The sequence below is a fragment of the Leptinotarsa decemlineata genome, unplaced genomic scaffold (genome assembly GCF_025532065.1).
Source record: "Leptinotarsa decemlineata unplaced genomic scaffold, Ldec_3_MD MMD2_tig00000035_RagTag_RagTag, whole genome shotgun sequence".
NCBI lineage: Eukaryota > Metazoa > Arthropoda > Insecta > Coleoptera > Chrysomelidae > Leptinotarsa > Leptinotarsa decemlineata.
This window is the reverse complement of record NW_027412540.1, coordinates 26,579,498-26,593,056: the sequence shown is the minus strand read 5'-3', so window position 1 is coordinate 26,593,056 and position 13,559 is coordinate 26,579,498. Positions and strand designations below refer to the sequence as shown.

Here is a 13,559-nt window from a genome sequence, read left to right as displayed (position 1 = left end):
ATGGTAATTTTTCCAAGTAAGAAAATGATTTGGTTTATAAACCAGGTGGAAATTTTAAAAAGTTTTTTAAGGTATTATAAAGCCAAGTTGAAGACCCTTTATGTTCAATATTTGTATTATATACAATTTTCATTTGTTACACTAAACCAGAATAAATGTGATACATTTTTAAACTATTTGATTTTTTTCATTCCTCCTAATTAATTATACAGACACCAATCAATACCCTTAGCAGTTTTTGGTTTGTAGAAAAGCATTAAACACTTTTACAAGTCTGAAATTTCTTATTTAAAATCACGATTGAAAACTTGTAATTTTTGCTGTAGTTGAGCCTAGAGCTAGAAAGCAACAGTAGAAGACACATTCATATCCTAACAAATTTATTGTGGAATTCTGATTACTATTTGTACAATTTGCAGAACTCCTTTTTCAGGCTGATAATGCGAAAATTGCATACCGATTTTAAACGCCTTCCGTTTCAGTAAAAGGTTGCATTATCATACTTTAATTGGAAAGTACTCTCATTTCAAAAATGTTTTTGCATGATGTTCACATCTTTGTATAAAGTTAAATTTTTAAAATTGATGGCTTCCTTTGGAAGATTCCCACATTTTTTTTATAATTCCCTATTTCCCTAATTCATGTAGTGAAAGTGCAAATAAGTAGATGAGTAAAATTTAAAATGATAGATTTTTGTTGGGGTTGTAAGTTTTGTTTCAGAAATACCAAATTGTAGACAGAAAAACGTTTATTGACTCCAGATATTACAACATATTCAACATATAACAAGCCTTATATATTAAATTTTATATTTTTGTTATAAAAATACTTTGAAAATATACTTCAAGTATGATACTCATAATTTGAATAATATTGATTATTATACTACAATGGTAAGTTTTCTTTTAATTTCAGAAAAATGTCTAATATAATGAGCTACTAATTTAGTCCTATACATTTTATGGCAAAAGGGAAATAAATCTCATCATTATTTTTATTGAAGTGAGACAAATAGTAGTAATCTGTAAATATTCATAATTCTCTCGTTTTTGAAATCGCAAACATTTTGTGAAATTATCAGATGTATATCATTTATATTTGATGAAAATTCACAACATATTGTTTATTGGTATGTGTATGAAAGGTGTTAGTGTAGGCTATCCTCTTGGTTTGAATGTGAGTAAAGTAAAAGTTTTCATTTCATATCGATGTTTCATGTATGAATTCTTTTTCAGGCATCAGATGTTAGGGTTTCTGAGGTGGATTTCAATCCAGAGTTCGTTGCAAAAATGATTCCAAAGCTGGACTGGTCTGTTTTGTATAATGCTGCAGAAAGTATTGGACAGCTTGAAGATTTACCAAAAGAACTAATAAGCAACTATGAAAATAATCCCGAATTTTTAAAAAAAGTCCATCATGTACTTCTTGAAGTCGATATAATTAATGGAGAGCTGATATGTCCAGAAACTGGTAGGAAATTCCCCATCAATAATGGTATTCCAAATATGCTGTTGAATGAAGATGAAGTTTAAAAATACTTTTGTTACATGAAACAGTCATTACTATATATTGTTTCCCCACGTATAATGATTGGTTGGTAAACCAAATTCTTTAATTTTATGTGATGGAAATAGCTGATACTTGATGAAAATCAATAGGGTATTCAGGAAACACTTCATTGTGAGATTTTCATGAAACCGCAAAAGCTGTTTCATTTTAAAACATTTCTTTCAGGGGTGGCCATAATAACGGTTTGGTTAGTGCAATTCCTTACATTCAACAAGAGCTCAGAACCCAAAATTAATTGTCTTTAAGGTATCCCTAATATAAAATTCTACCCTAGAGAACATTCCCCGCGTCAAAGTTAAAGTGGAGTATATGAGCACTCTTATTGATTTTCATGGTAATTTTTCCAAGTAAGAAAATGATTTGGTTTATAAACCAGGTGGAAATTTTAAAAAGTTTTTTAAGGTATTATAAAGCCAAGTTGAAGACCCTTTATGTTCAATATTTGTATTATATACAATTTTCATTTGTTACACTAAACCAGAATAAATGTGATACATTTTTAAACTATTTGATTTTTTTCATTCCTCCTAATTAATTATACAGACACCAATCAATACCCTTAGCAGTTTTTGGTTTGTAGAAAAGCATTAAACACTTTTACAAGTCTGAAATTTCTTATTTAAAATCACGATTGAAAACTTGTAATTTTTGCTGTAGTTGAGCCTAGAGCTAGAAAGCAACAGTAGAAGACACATTCATATCCTAACAAATTTATTGTGGAATTCTGATTACTATTTGTACAATTTGCAGAACTCCTTTTTCAGGCTGATAATGCGAAAATTGCATACCGATTTTAAACGCCTTCCGTTTCAGTAAAAGGTTGCATTATCATACTTTAATTGGAAAGTACTCTCATTTCAAAAATGTTTTTGCATGATGTTCACATCTTTGTATAAAGTTAAATTTTTAAAATTGATGGCTTCCTTTGGAAGATTCCCACATTTTTTTTATAATTCCCTATTTCCCTAATTCATGTAGTGAAAGTGCAAATAAGTAGATGAGTAAAATTTAAAATGATAGATTTTTGTTGGGGTTGTAAGTTTTGTTTCAGAAATACCAAATTGTAGACAGAAAAACGTTTATTGACTCCAGATATTACAACATATTCAACATATAACAAGCCTTATATATTAAATTTTATATTTTTGTTATAAAAATACTTTGAAAATATACTTCAAGTATGATACTCATAATTTGAATAATATTGATTATTATACTACAATGGTAAGTTTTCTTTTAATTTCAGAAAAATGTCTAATATAATGAGCTACTAATTTAGTCCTATACATTTTATGGCAAAAGGGAAATAAATCTCATCATTATTTTTATTGAAGTGAGACAAATAGTAGTAATCTGTAAATATTCATAATTCTCTCGTTTTTGAAATCGCAAACATTTTGTGAAATTATCAGATGTATATCATTTATATTTGATGAAAATTCACAACATATTGTTTATTGGAAATTTATAAATCAGCATAGCGGACACAACACAATATTGCAATCAAATCCTTGTTGAATAAAATTGTCACAATTCATTATTGATGTAGCGCAGGAAAGATGCATTTTTTTAAAATATAAATGAATGGAACGATCTTGACATTAAGCGAAATAATATATGTTGTTCATCATTAACTTGTCATGATCATACTCCTTGTATCCAATATTTGGAATCAAAGTAATATGTTATTGTTCAGGACAATTAGTATATAAACAATACAAAAAAATATGTATTTGAACTAAAATTAAAATTATGCAAACATTTGAAATCTATCAAAAAAAACATCAACGTATACATACTTGGTAATCTGCTCAACACAACATAAATAAACACAAAATCAACAATTTGTAAAAATATCAACAAAATTGCAGCAACTAGAACCACAGATTGTGGGTTAAAGCCTTCAGTAATTATGGCATTTTGAATTGAAACAACCAATTCAACCGAGATAAATATTTACCATCTTTGGCGGTGTGTACAATATTTCATGAAAACCAAGCTCGAAAAATATATGTTGGTCCCTGTTAGCACTAGAAATTAACCTAGTTCAACAGTGCAATCAAGCTTCAACACTAAAATTTGGACATCTTGAAACTCTAGTTCATTCGCTCTGAATGCCACCCTAATGATGTGCCCCTTTAAATTGGGACATTCTGTACAACAAAGTTATTATCGAGAATCTGAAGATAATTTTTGTAAACCTATTCAAATGAATCCTTATTACGTAATGCATAAAATTGGAAGTACTCAACACAATTCAACAAGTAAAACAAAAGAGAGCAACAAAATCTATTCTATCATGCTAGTACTATGTTGCTGTATCGCTGGTGTTTCAATGTTTTGACTGAATCAGAATCAACGAACTTAGGCGTGCGCAGCGTTATAGAACAGTGCTTTCAAAAAATTGTTCTGCATCGCCATCTAGTGGCGAGTTATAGAAAAATTGATGGCCTAAAAACCTCTCCTATGGAAAATTACTTATACATGTCAAGTTTCATCACGATTGGTTGAGCGATGTAGAAGTTTATCAGTTATCAACCAACAAACATCAATTTTATATATATATATATATATATATAATGGTTATGATGGATTATTTATCTGATGTTCATGAATTTATTCTCACTTAATGAAGAAATCAAATAGCTTATTTTCCTGGTTCCTGATATGTTTGACGCATGACAATTTGTTTAATAATAACATTTTCATAACTATGTAAATGATATGATTGTTAAAATACTGTCATTCATTTATAGTCCCGCCACGTAAGCAAAAAAAAAGGTCAATCTGGGAATGAGAGATCATAAGCTGTAATTTTGTAAATACCTTCATTCTGGTGTTTCAAAAGTCTCATTAAATCTCGTGTCTGCGCCGTAAATTATTCAAGGGCAAAAGTCACAAAAATCAGCTTTTTGCAATTATCTCGGTTTCTATAGCTTTAATGATGTTAACATTCATCATAAAAATTGTTTATTGTTAATAATATTTCATAAATATAACAGAGGAGACTGCATAATGACCTGATCGAAATGTACAAGATGATGAACAACCTGCACAGTTTACCAGGGATTTGCGAAGTTCCGAAAGTTGTGGAAAACTCTAGACTGAGGGGCCATAATAGGAAAATGAGGACAGAACAGATACAAATGAATGTGAAGACTTATTTCCTCACAAAGAGAACAGTAAACATCTGGAACGGCCTTCCATCCGTCTATGTGAAATCCGGCACTATTGAACTGTTTAAAACCAGACTAGATTCATACTTGTATGCTCTGTTATATCGCTGTGATCATTGATATATTGTATCAGACATTACATTATCCTCAGAAAGACTGTTGTATTCGTAATACACTTTTTATACCATTATTACAATATTGCTAGCCGCATAGAAGTTATAAACTGAAATTATATGAATTATACTATTATATTAATGAAACGGTTGCTAAAATGAGTATTATGTGCAAAGATTATGAGCTATGTGATTCTTTACACATTCATATCAGCTTTTGAGCTGCTACCATATCAATAAAATGAATAATCATAAATACAAGGTATACACTGAAATTTTCGGTTGACTTTGCATTACAGAGGGTATGGCAGAGCATTGCGGGTTCTCCGCCCTTTATCTCAAAAACTGTAGGGCGTATGAAAAAAAAGCAAACAAAATTTGTCGCAGATTTCATACTTTACAATTTGTATAAAAAATTTCAATATTTAATGTCACTGGAGCTAAATAAACAGAGATAATCGCTAAAAACTGTTTTTTGCAACCTTTGACCTTGAATAGCTTACAGCGCAGACACAAGACTTTATGAGACTTTTGCAGACAACTCTTAGAACACCAAAATGAAGGTGTTTACGAGTTTACAGCTCATCATCTCTTATTCCGAGAATAAACTCCTAATATGACTGGACTATTGGTTATTTTTTTCAAAAAGGTATACAATGGGGGCCGTTAAGGATGAAGGTTCACCTGCAACTTTTATTTCCTGATGTTTCTGATCATCTCTCATGATACTTGTTTCATTTTTATCAATCTACGAAATATGTGGACAACACATTCAACTCAAAATAATTTCTTCCACTACCTAAGATATGTTCACTTACGATATTTTCAATTTCATAATTTATAACTAAGTTGATTTGATTTTCTATAAATAGTTTCAGGTATCTTGACAGATTTGACAAACATTAACTAACGACAGGTAACTAATAAGAAACATATTTAGTACATAAATGTCACATTGACAAGTTTTATAGTATGCTACAGATACTCTGCTATTTTCCACGAGACTGACCAACAACAACAGTTTTCATTTGAGAGAAAATACTTCCTTTAGCTAAGCCGAATTTAGGTCCTTTCCTGAGATCCTTATTTGGTCCGCAAGGACGGTAAGATCTATTTGAGAGAAGGCATGGATTTGGGCCTTTGGCGAGACCCTGAGATCCTTTTTTCAAATTGGGATTAGCCCCTTGCCATTTAACGTAATCTTCCCTGAAAGTAAATTATTATAAATTATAAGTGATCAAAATAAATAATTAGCTATTGTTACTGGCAACTTAAACACAATTTCAACCGAAAGGAAGGAGCAATTAACATAACTAAAGTCTGGCTACCTGCACTGAATGGCACATTTATCATGTCATGTTATTTAACCAATAAAAACACCATCACTGAAATGTAACTGAAGGCCCAAACCAACAATACAGTGTTTGCTGTAGACACAGTTAGAGCAATTCATCCATTGCCTCTTTGCCTTCAGAAATGTCCTCCTTAGCCGTAGATGAAACGTAGTCATGAAAACCTCTAGACCACGGCCAACAAACCCGAAAAATAGCTTTGACATAGTTATCTCCGACTGATGTCAACTTTCTTTTTCGAATACACAAGTTATTTTTTGAAAATGAACACGAAAAAGTGACATTCAGCGACAAGTGTTCATATTTTTTATATGAAAAACTAGGAGATAAACCCATGTCTTGCAGATTGAAAATGCCATGTAAAACAGTCAATTTTGATTTCAAATTTTTCCTGCTCAGTGTCTTACTTACAGGAGAAGGTTTTCGTTGGTCCCCCGTGCACAATCCGGGTTAGGTCCTTTTGTGTTGGATAAATATTGAGATCTATAACTTTCCACATTTTCTTCGATAACTCTGAAACGAAAGACAGAATCGTTCATTGTCAGTCTTTATGCAATTGAAAGAATTACCTGGAGTACGAGACTTTTTCCAGTTCCTTCTCTGTTTTCAATAAAGACTTTATCGACTGTCTGCTCTGAGATATTGGTAAATTGGGAGCACATGAAGTTGATGGAGCATCCAGAATATCTGCATCATCTTTTACTCTGAAAATAAAAAAACAGGGTTCATAGGAAAAAGGATAGTAAATGTTCAATTTCGAATGATCTAGTTCTTCAGAGAGAAAGTTTATTTACATTTTTGTACCCAAAAGCAAAATGAAAGCTAATAAATTCGATTTTGATAAAAACTTTTAAATCAAATACCGTGATTCACCTGAGAATCAAGACATTTAAGGATGTTCAAGAGAAATAATGTAATTTTGGTAAGACAAAGCTTAATTTTTCATTAAGTGAGAATTCTGATAATAAAATGAGACAATCAAATGTAATACATGAATATTTCTATGTAATGTTGAACTCACTCAGTGTTCTTAATACTCGCTGCTTGATGGTCCTCTTGTATCATAATTTGTAAAATCTGGTTAGCTCTATTCTCATCAAAATTTACGCTTTCCAAAGCAATGCAAATCAAATGTTCTGCCACGTCTTTATATTTCTCCTGTAGAGATATTTTTACTAAAAAATCACAAATTCAGTCAACGTACTTTTCATTTCAACATAATTTCCTTACTGTTTTGTTTTTCATCTGCAGTTTTTATTGAGGCCTCTGGAATGGGCTGCTCTAATTCCTTAATTTCTTCTTCGATTCGTTTCTCCTCTCTTTTCGCTTCCAATTTTTGCTGAGCAACTTTAACAGCGTCCTTTTTATTGAACCCCATTTCCTTGAGAACATCCGAAGTTTTCTGAATACTATTATCGTTGTTTTGCAGAATTTCCAATATAACAGTTTCGTCAGCTTGTGGAAAAACGGACTTCATATACCTACAACTATTTGAAATTAGGCGACGACAATAATTTTGGAACACCTACTATCTGCCTACTTTTGAGGAAGTCAAATAAATAAAATAACCGAAACTGAAATCCGAAAAGAAAATAAATTAAATCACATAACTCAAAGAACCAAGCAACATGCAAGGATTAATAAAAAAATCTACAGGGTTTCTTCACAGGCAATTCTCTGTACCTTATACAAAACTATTCAAGAACGTTTTTATTATTTAGCAAAAAAAAATGAATGCTTGAGAATACTTTCAGTTCAAACGTTCTTTCATAGTTTAAGGAACAGAATGATTTGACCTTAGTTTCAATTTTGGTGAAGAATGAGGCCTAGGCGAGCTATGAAAGCTGTCTCCAATTCTCGGAGAACCTGTATAGGTGCTGTTTGAACCCGATCCGGGTCTGAATATGGGACTGCCTCCCCTCGAGTTAACTCGAAACCCTAGGGGCGGCGTCATTAGTGGGGGTTGATGTATATTTCTTTGTGGAGGAGGTGTTGCAAAAGGCCCTGGTGTTGTGATTGGATGCTTTTCCACCTGCAAGGCGCTTATAACAAGAGCTTCGCGGCTGTTATACCTAAAAAATGTTAGAAAGCTATAAATGAATGCGTGTTAAAAGATATGACAAAGCTGAAGTTTGCAATTTTCAAGATAGCAACACAAGGATCATCAACAAAATAGAAAAACTGCTTATTTATAAAGCGCTTCCAAGAAAAGTAACATATGAGTTGAATTTTCCAGAGATATCAAATGAGAATTTGTTATTACATTCAAAAATTTTCCAGAAGAATATATGCCTAGAGAAATCTCTTCACAACATCATATAGTAAGTAATAAGCGGAGAAGTTGCAAATAATTGAAAATACAAAATTCTCTATCAATCACTATATAATACGTCACAGTAGAACAAATATTTATTGATATATGGAGCTACAAAAACACATGACATTGAAACGTCAAAACTTTTGAAACAACCTAATACAATCAGTACCCAGTTTTGGAACTGACTTAGAAAGATACTGTTCACCTCCCAACTGTGTGATATCAGTATTGGTTATTAAACTTATGAATTTCCTTTGACTATATATTTTCCGAAATACGTGACTCTAAACCTCATTTCCTAGTAACTTGGTTGTTCAGTGTTTTTCTGATTTGTTTTCAACCCCTATTAATTTTTTTCCCAGACAATAATCTTGAAGCTGTGTCAGATATTTACAAGTTGCAACCTGATTGAGCAGATTCATCTAAGATAATAATAATAATAATAATATCCTTTATTGCCATATAAATCTACAATGGACAGGGCAACGTCAATGGGTTTTGATATTTACAATATTTGTTATATATAATGATAATAATAGTATAATAAGGTACAGTACAATAATAAATAAGACGGTTGAATAATAATATAGTAACAATAATAATAGATAATATCAATTTTTCAAAAAAGAATTTCAGTATTCGAATTGAGACAAAACATTATAAAATTCTGCATATCTATAAAGTATCATTTGAAAATATGAGGCAAAATATAACTTACTGACCAGCTTGTGATATTGGTTAGCTTTACAGAGCTACCTACAGTTCAACAACAAATTTTAAAAACAGGATTCAGGTTTACCAATGGGCTCACCCCTTAATCCACTTTTAGCAGACATATTTATGAACAGCTTGGAGACCACTATAGTAAATTCCGACTTGGGTAAAAAACATATTCATTTTTGGTACAGATATGTAGACGATATTCTCGCCTGTTTCAGAGGTACTACACGACAGCTGAACTAATTTATTACGTTCATGAATAATCTCAATAGCAGCATTCAGTTCACACTCATAACAGAAATAGAGAAACAGATAAATTTCTTAGACCTGACCATTACACACAATCAGAATAAATTTGAGTTCAATGTTTTCAAAAACCTAGCTATACAGACATTACCATTCCAAGCTATTATTTTCATCCAGACAGTCGTAGTCAAAAAATGAAATTGATAAGAGGAGTTCCTCTTTTTCACTCAGTTTTAAGATATGGAATAATATCCTGGGGCAGTGCATCAAAATGTCATCTGGAAAAAGTGTTTATCCTGCAGAAATTCGCTGTAAGAGGTATAACTTCTGCCAGATGGGATGAAACTTGCCGTCCAATATTTAAAAATCTCAAAATAATGACACTGTATTCAGTCATTGTTTATGAAAACCTACTACATATTCGACTAAATATAAATAATTATACCTATCGTACAGACATACACCATCATGATACTAGAAATAAATCAGACATCGTCATGCAAGCAAATAGACTGAAAAGGACTGACAATATTGGCCTTAAGCTATACTCTGCCACTAGACTTTCGCAATTTGTCGTTCAATAGATTTAAGTACTCTGTGAAGTTTTTTTTAACTGAAAATCCTCTGTATGATATCAATGAATTTTATGAAAGTGTCCGATTGTATAGAGATGCCTCCAATGTGGACACCTAAATAATAGGTGTGTTCCCAGTTGACTAATATGTATGTGTATTGTAATTTAAATCAAATGTTTGTACTGAACTTCTTAACGATCTTGATATTCTTGATGATCTCAATATAATTTTTTTCAACCTTATGATTACCATCTAATTCTCAAATTCAATCATATAATGTTAATTTGTTTTAATGAGTATGTTGATTTGTTTTAATGAGTATGTCTTCGTATTTTTTTTCTCAATTCATGACCACCATTGATTGTGGAATCTTAAGATGTATATAGCCTGATTTTGATTGCGCCATTTGTTTTGACATGTCTATAAACCTTGTGTTTCTCAAGACGAATAAAGATATTATTATTATTAGCAGCCTACAATTCAATGTTGCACAGAACATTCTCACTGTCTTTGTCTGCTAACAATCTAGCTAGGGAAATTGATATATTTACACACAGATAGGTCATAATAATGGTTTCAATGCAGATACTATCCAGAAGTTAGAAAACAAAGCCGTAAATTCACTTACAGATTAATATACTCACAGGTCAAACAACCAGAAATCAATAAGTGGGTAATTCTAACATATTTTGGAGAAAGAACAGAGATAATTGCAGCTTTCTTCAGAAAAAACAATGTGGAAATGGCATTCAGACCACATGCCAGGTTACCTGATTTCCTTTTCAATGCCAAAGATAAGGTGGACAAGTTGGAGAAATCTGGAGTTTATAAGCTTGAGTGACCGGAGTGTAATAGTGTTTATGTGGGACAATGCGGACGAAATTTCCAAAAACGGTATGCTGAACATGAAAGGTCTTTCAGACTGAGAAAAAATGATTCGACGTTTTCAAACCATTCCTTGACATGCAACCACAAGTTCCCGAATCTAAACGATACTGAAATTTTGCACTATGAAAGGAAGGGTTGCAAACTCAATTATTTAGAATCTTAGAAATTCGCAAGCATAAACATTGCATGTGCAACCTGTTAAATGATCAAATCGATTTAGTTTGCTCACCAGTTTTCAAATTAGCATATCCGCATTGTAACTAGTAAACAAAATTCAGGTACTCAATCAAGCCAGGTACCTCTATTATTTCCTACAGAGGTGCTATATAAGGGCGAATGTAATCAACCATTGTTAGTTTAATGTATAAGTTTGAAATTGTCCTTAAAAGACGAAACTGCAGTAACGTTAGTTACAAATAAAAGTGGTAAAAAACATAGAAAGTTTCAATTCTCTTTTCTTAATTTTTACTTTACACCTCCAGAATATGCATTGGCTAATTTACAGAAAAAAAAACACTTTGAAAACTCAACTCATTCAGTACTTTCAGTGTTAGTACATATAATATAGTGGAGTGCACTTACTTTCTGAGAAGTAATCTTATATGGTTTTCAGAAGCCGTTGGGAACATTGCAGCAATTTTTAATACTGCTTCGTCAATATCTGTTGTTGTTGACAAGGAACTATCTTGAACCTTTGGGGACCTCACAGTCAATGGGCTCATTCGGGGCCTCATATCCTTGAAACAGTTAACATAAATACAATACGGTGATCATTTTATGATATTTTACATCACAAAATTTTAGAGACATTGCATGCACACAAAACTACTTTTTTGAGAAAGGACTCAACTCAAAATCAAGTTCTATTTTTTAATCACCACCATAAACAAAAACTCATTTTAGTTTTTCATACTTCGGAAAACAGTGTTTGTTGGTATCCAGTATTTTGCAAAAAGAGTTGTTCATCTATTTTTTAATAAGTATGAATTATATGTGTTACTACATGTGTAAAGATATAGTGAGGACAATGTAACATACATATTGATAAACCAATTAGGCAAATTAAATTTTGAAACCACAACTGTCTGATTTATATGAGATCATTCCAGATGACAGAACAAGAGTTATGAAGACCTTCACAAGCATGCAACTTCTTACAAATACCTGCAGAGGAATAATCTTTGGGCTATGTGCTGGCATTTGAAATGCTGGTAAAGGAGAGGTCTGACTAGGGTACACATAGTTTCTTCTTAAATCGGGGGACCCATGCTATTTCAGAAATAAACATATATCCAACAGCAGCATGTGATAAGAGCAATGATTAATTTTGGAGTTATCAGAATGTATTTCATCATGCAAAGTCACCTGCAATGGTATATATTCTGTTTGAACTCCTGAAATTTGCTTAGAGGTGGTCTGGAAAGGTTTGTGGCGATTTCTTGGGTCTTCCCAGGTAGTTGTTCTCGTGTAATGGTTGATAAAATAACTAAAAACAAAGTGTTCACAGAGGTGATACAAATTTTGTCGATACCTAACGTACTGTCTGCCTGTAGTTTCATCCTTTTTGCAGTCCCATCCGGGAGGCATATTATATTGCAAATCGACCATTTTTCTTGATGGAAATACAAACCCAAAATTTGTAAGTGTACTTCAAAAATAAAGAGGTGACAGCTGTATTGATTATCAAAATTTTTCGATCTGTCAGATCCAGTGATAATAATTGAAAAGGACTGGCCATTGAAGAAAGACCACGGACTCCAAAAACTAAAAGAAGATAAAAAGAAATATAAGTCTTGGCATTTACGTCACTCATAGACAACGTCAGATCCGCTTTCATGTATTACGTGTTGCATATTTTCAATGTGAAAATTATGGGATGTGAATTGGGCGTCATTTTTACAAATATTCCACCTGCGGATCATACATTTTGGACACTGCCCCACAGCACCATGTGACAAATCAGATTCGGAAATTTTCGAATGCAAATATGCAACACAGAAAGCATCATGACATATGTTACGTTACGTGTATGGCGACGTAAATGCCAAAACATGAACCTTACCTTTTTTTAGGCGTTAGAGTCAATGTTCTCTCTTTAATGGCCAGTCTATATTCATTTTCACGTCACAGGATTTGATTTGTCAAATGCGGCTGTGACGCAGTGGCCAAGACTTTGTGTAATCCGCAGGTGGAATATATTTAAAAGAAAACGTCACGCCCAGTCCATATATTTTTTCATTCACTGTCAACTTTCGCCTCTCACCTAGTTTTTTCACCTTCATCAAATAGGAAATAAATTGATTAAACCTTTATCATGTCAGTTTACATTTGGCGCCCATTTTCCTCCAATGACTTAACAAACAAAGCGGTCAAAATCTCGACAGTTCGTAACGGCGAATAATAGCCACAGAATTCGAAAATTATATTTCAAACTAGAATTATTATTCGGGAAAGAAAGTTTTTGTCTTTCTACTACTCAATCTTGATACAAAAAACATATAATGGCACTTTGCGTTGGATTGTTCCAACCAATACAAATGCGAACCGATTGGTGGATTCACGACTCATCCATGAATTTAGGAAATTGCTTATATATTTAAAAA

At 32.3% G+C, this 13,559-nt stretch overlaps 2 protein-coding genes across 5 annotated transcripts; one reads left to right on the top strand and one right to left on the bottom strand.

The window, feature by feature from the left end:
- Positions 1-1,101: 1,101 nt before the first annotated feature.
- LOC141481079 (multifunctional methyltransferase subunit TRM112-like protein) lies at positions 1,102-2,073 on the top strand. Its single transcript, XM_074172184.1, has 2 exons — positions 1,102-1,176; positions 1,236-2,073. Exons 1-2 carry the CDS (start codon positions 1,102-1,104, stop codon positions 1,530-1,532), a joined length of 372 nt encoding a protein of 123 aa, XP_074028285.1. The 3' UTR covers positions 1,533-2,073.
- Positions 2,074-5,779: 3,706 nt separating this feature from the next.
- On the bottom strand, positions 5,780-12,669 carry LOC111516170 (uncharacterized). 4 transcript variants are annotated; one of them, XM_023172351.2, is made up of 10 exons: positions 12,497-12,669; positions 12,322-12,442; positions 12,121-12,225; positions 11,539-11,693; positions 8,007-8,282; positions 7,441-7,691; positions 7,232-7,385; positions 6,780-6,914; positions 6,622-6,723; positions 5,780-6,064 (listed from the first exon to the last, which is right to left on the bottom strand). In XM_023172351.2, exons 1-10 carry the CDS (start codon positions 12,562-12,564, stop codon positions 5,848-5,850), a joined length of 1,584 nt encoding a protein of 527 aa, XP_023028119.2. In that variant the 5' UTR covers positions 12,565-12,669; the 3' UTR covers positions 5,780-5,847. The 4 variants fall into 4 exon arrangements, with proteins under 4 accessions (XP_023028119.2, XP_023028125.2, XP_023028138.2 ...); XM_023172357.2 differs by lacking the exon at positions 12,121-12,225 and having other exon boundaries at positions 12,497-12,668; XM_023172370.2 differs by lacking the exon at positions 8,007-8,282 and having other exon boundaries at positions 12,497-12,666.
- Between the last annotated feature and the right edge of the window lie 890 nt (positions 12,670-13,559).

What these genes read in the sequence shown, in the direction of transcription:
- LOC111516170 (XM_023172351.2), bottom strand. Translation starts at nt 12,564, where the DNA reads ATGGTCGATTTGCAATATAATATGCCTCCCGGATGGGACTGCAAAAAG. An exon ending in ATAAGATTACTTCTCAGAAA is followed by an intron (nt 8,283 to 11,538) that starts GTAAGTGCACTC and finishes AACATTTTTTAG; the next exon opens with GTATAACAGCCGCGAAGCTC. An exon ending in TCACCAAAATTGAAACTAAG is followed by an intron (nt 7,692 to 8,006) that starts GTCAAATCATTC and finishes AAATAGTTGTAG; the next exon opens with GTATATGAAGTCCGTTTTTC.
- LOC141481079 (XM_074172184.1), top strand. Translation starts at nt 1,102, where the DNA reads ATGAAAATTCACAACATATTGTTTATTGGTATGTGTATGAAAGGTGTT. An exon ending in GCTATCCTCTTGGTTTGAAT is followed by an intron (nt 1,177 to 1,235) that starts GTGAGTAAAGTA and finishes ATTCTTTTTCAG; the next exon opens with GCATCAGATGTTAGGGTTTC.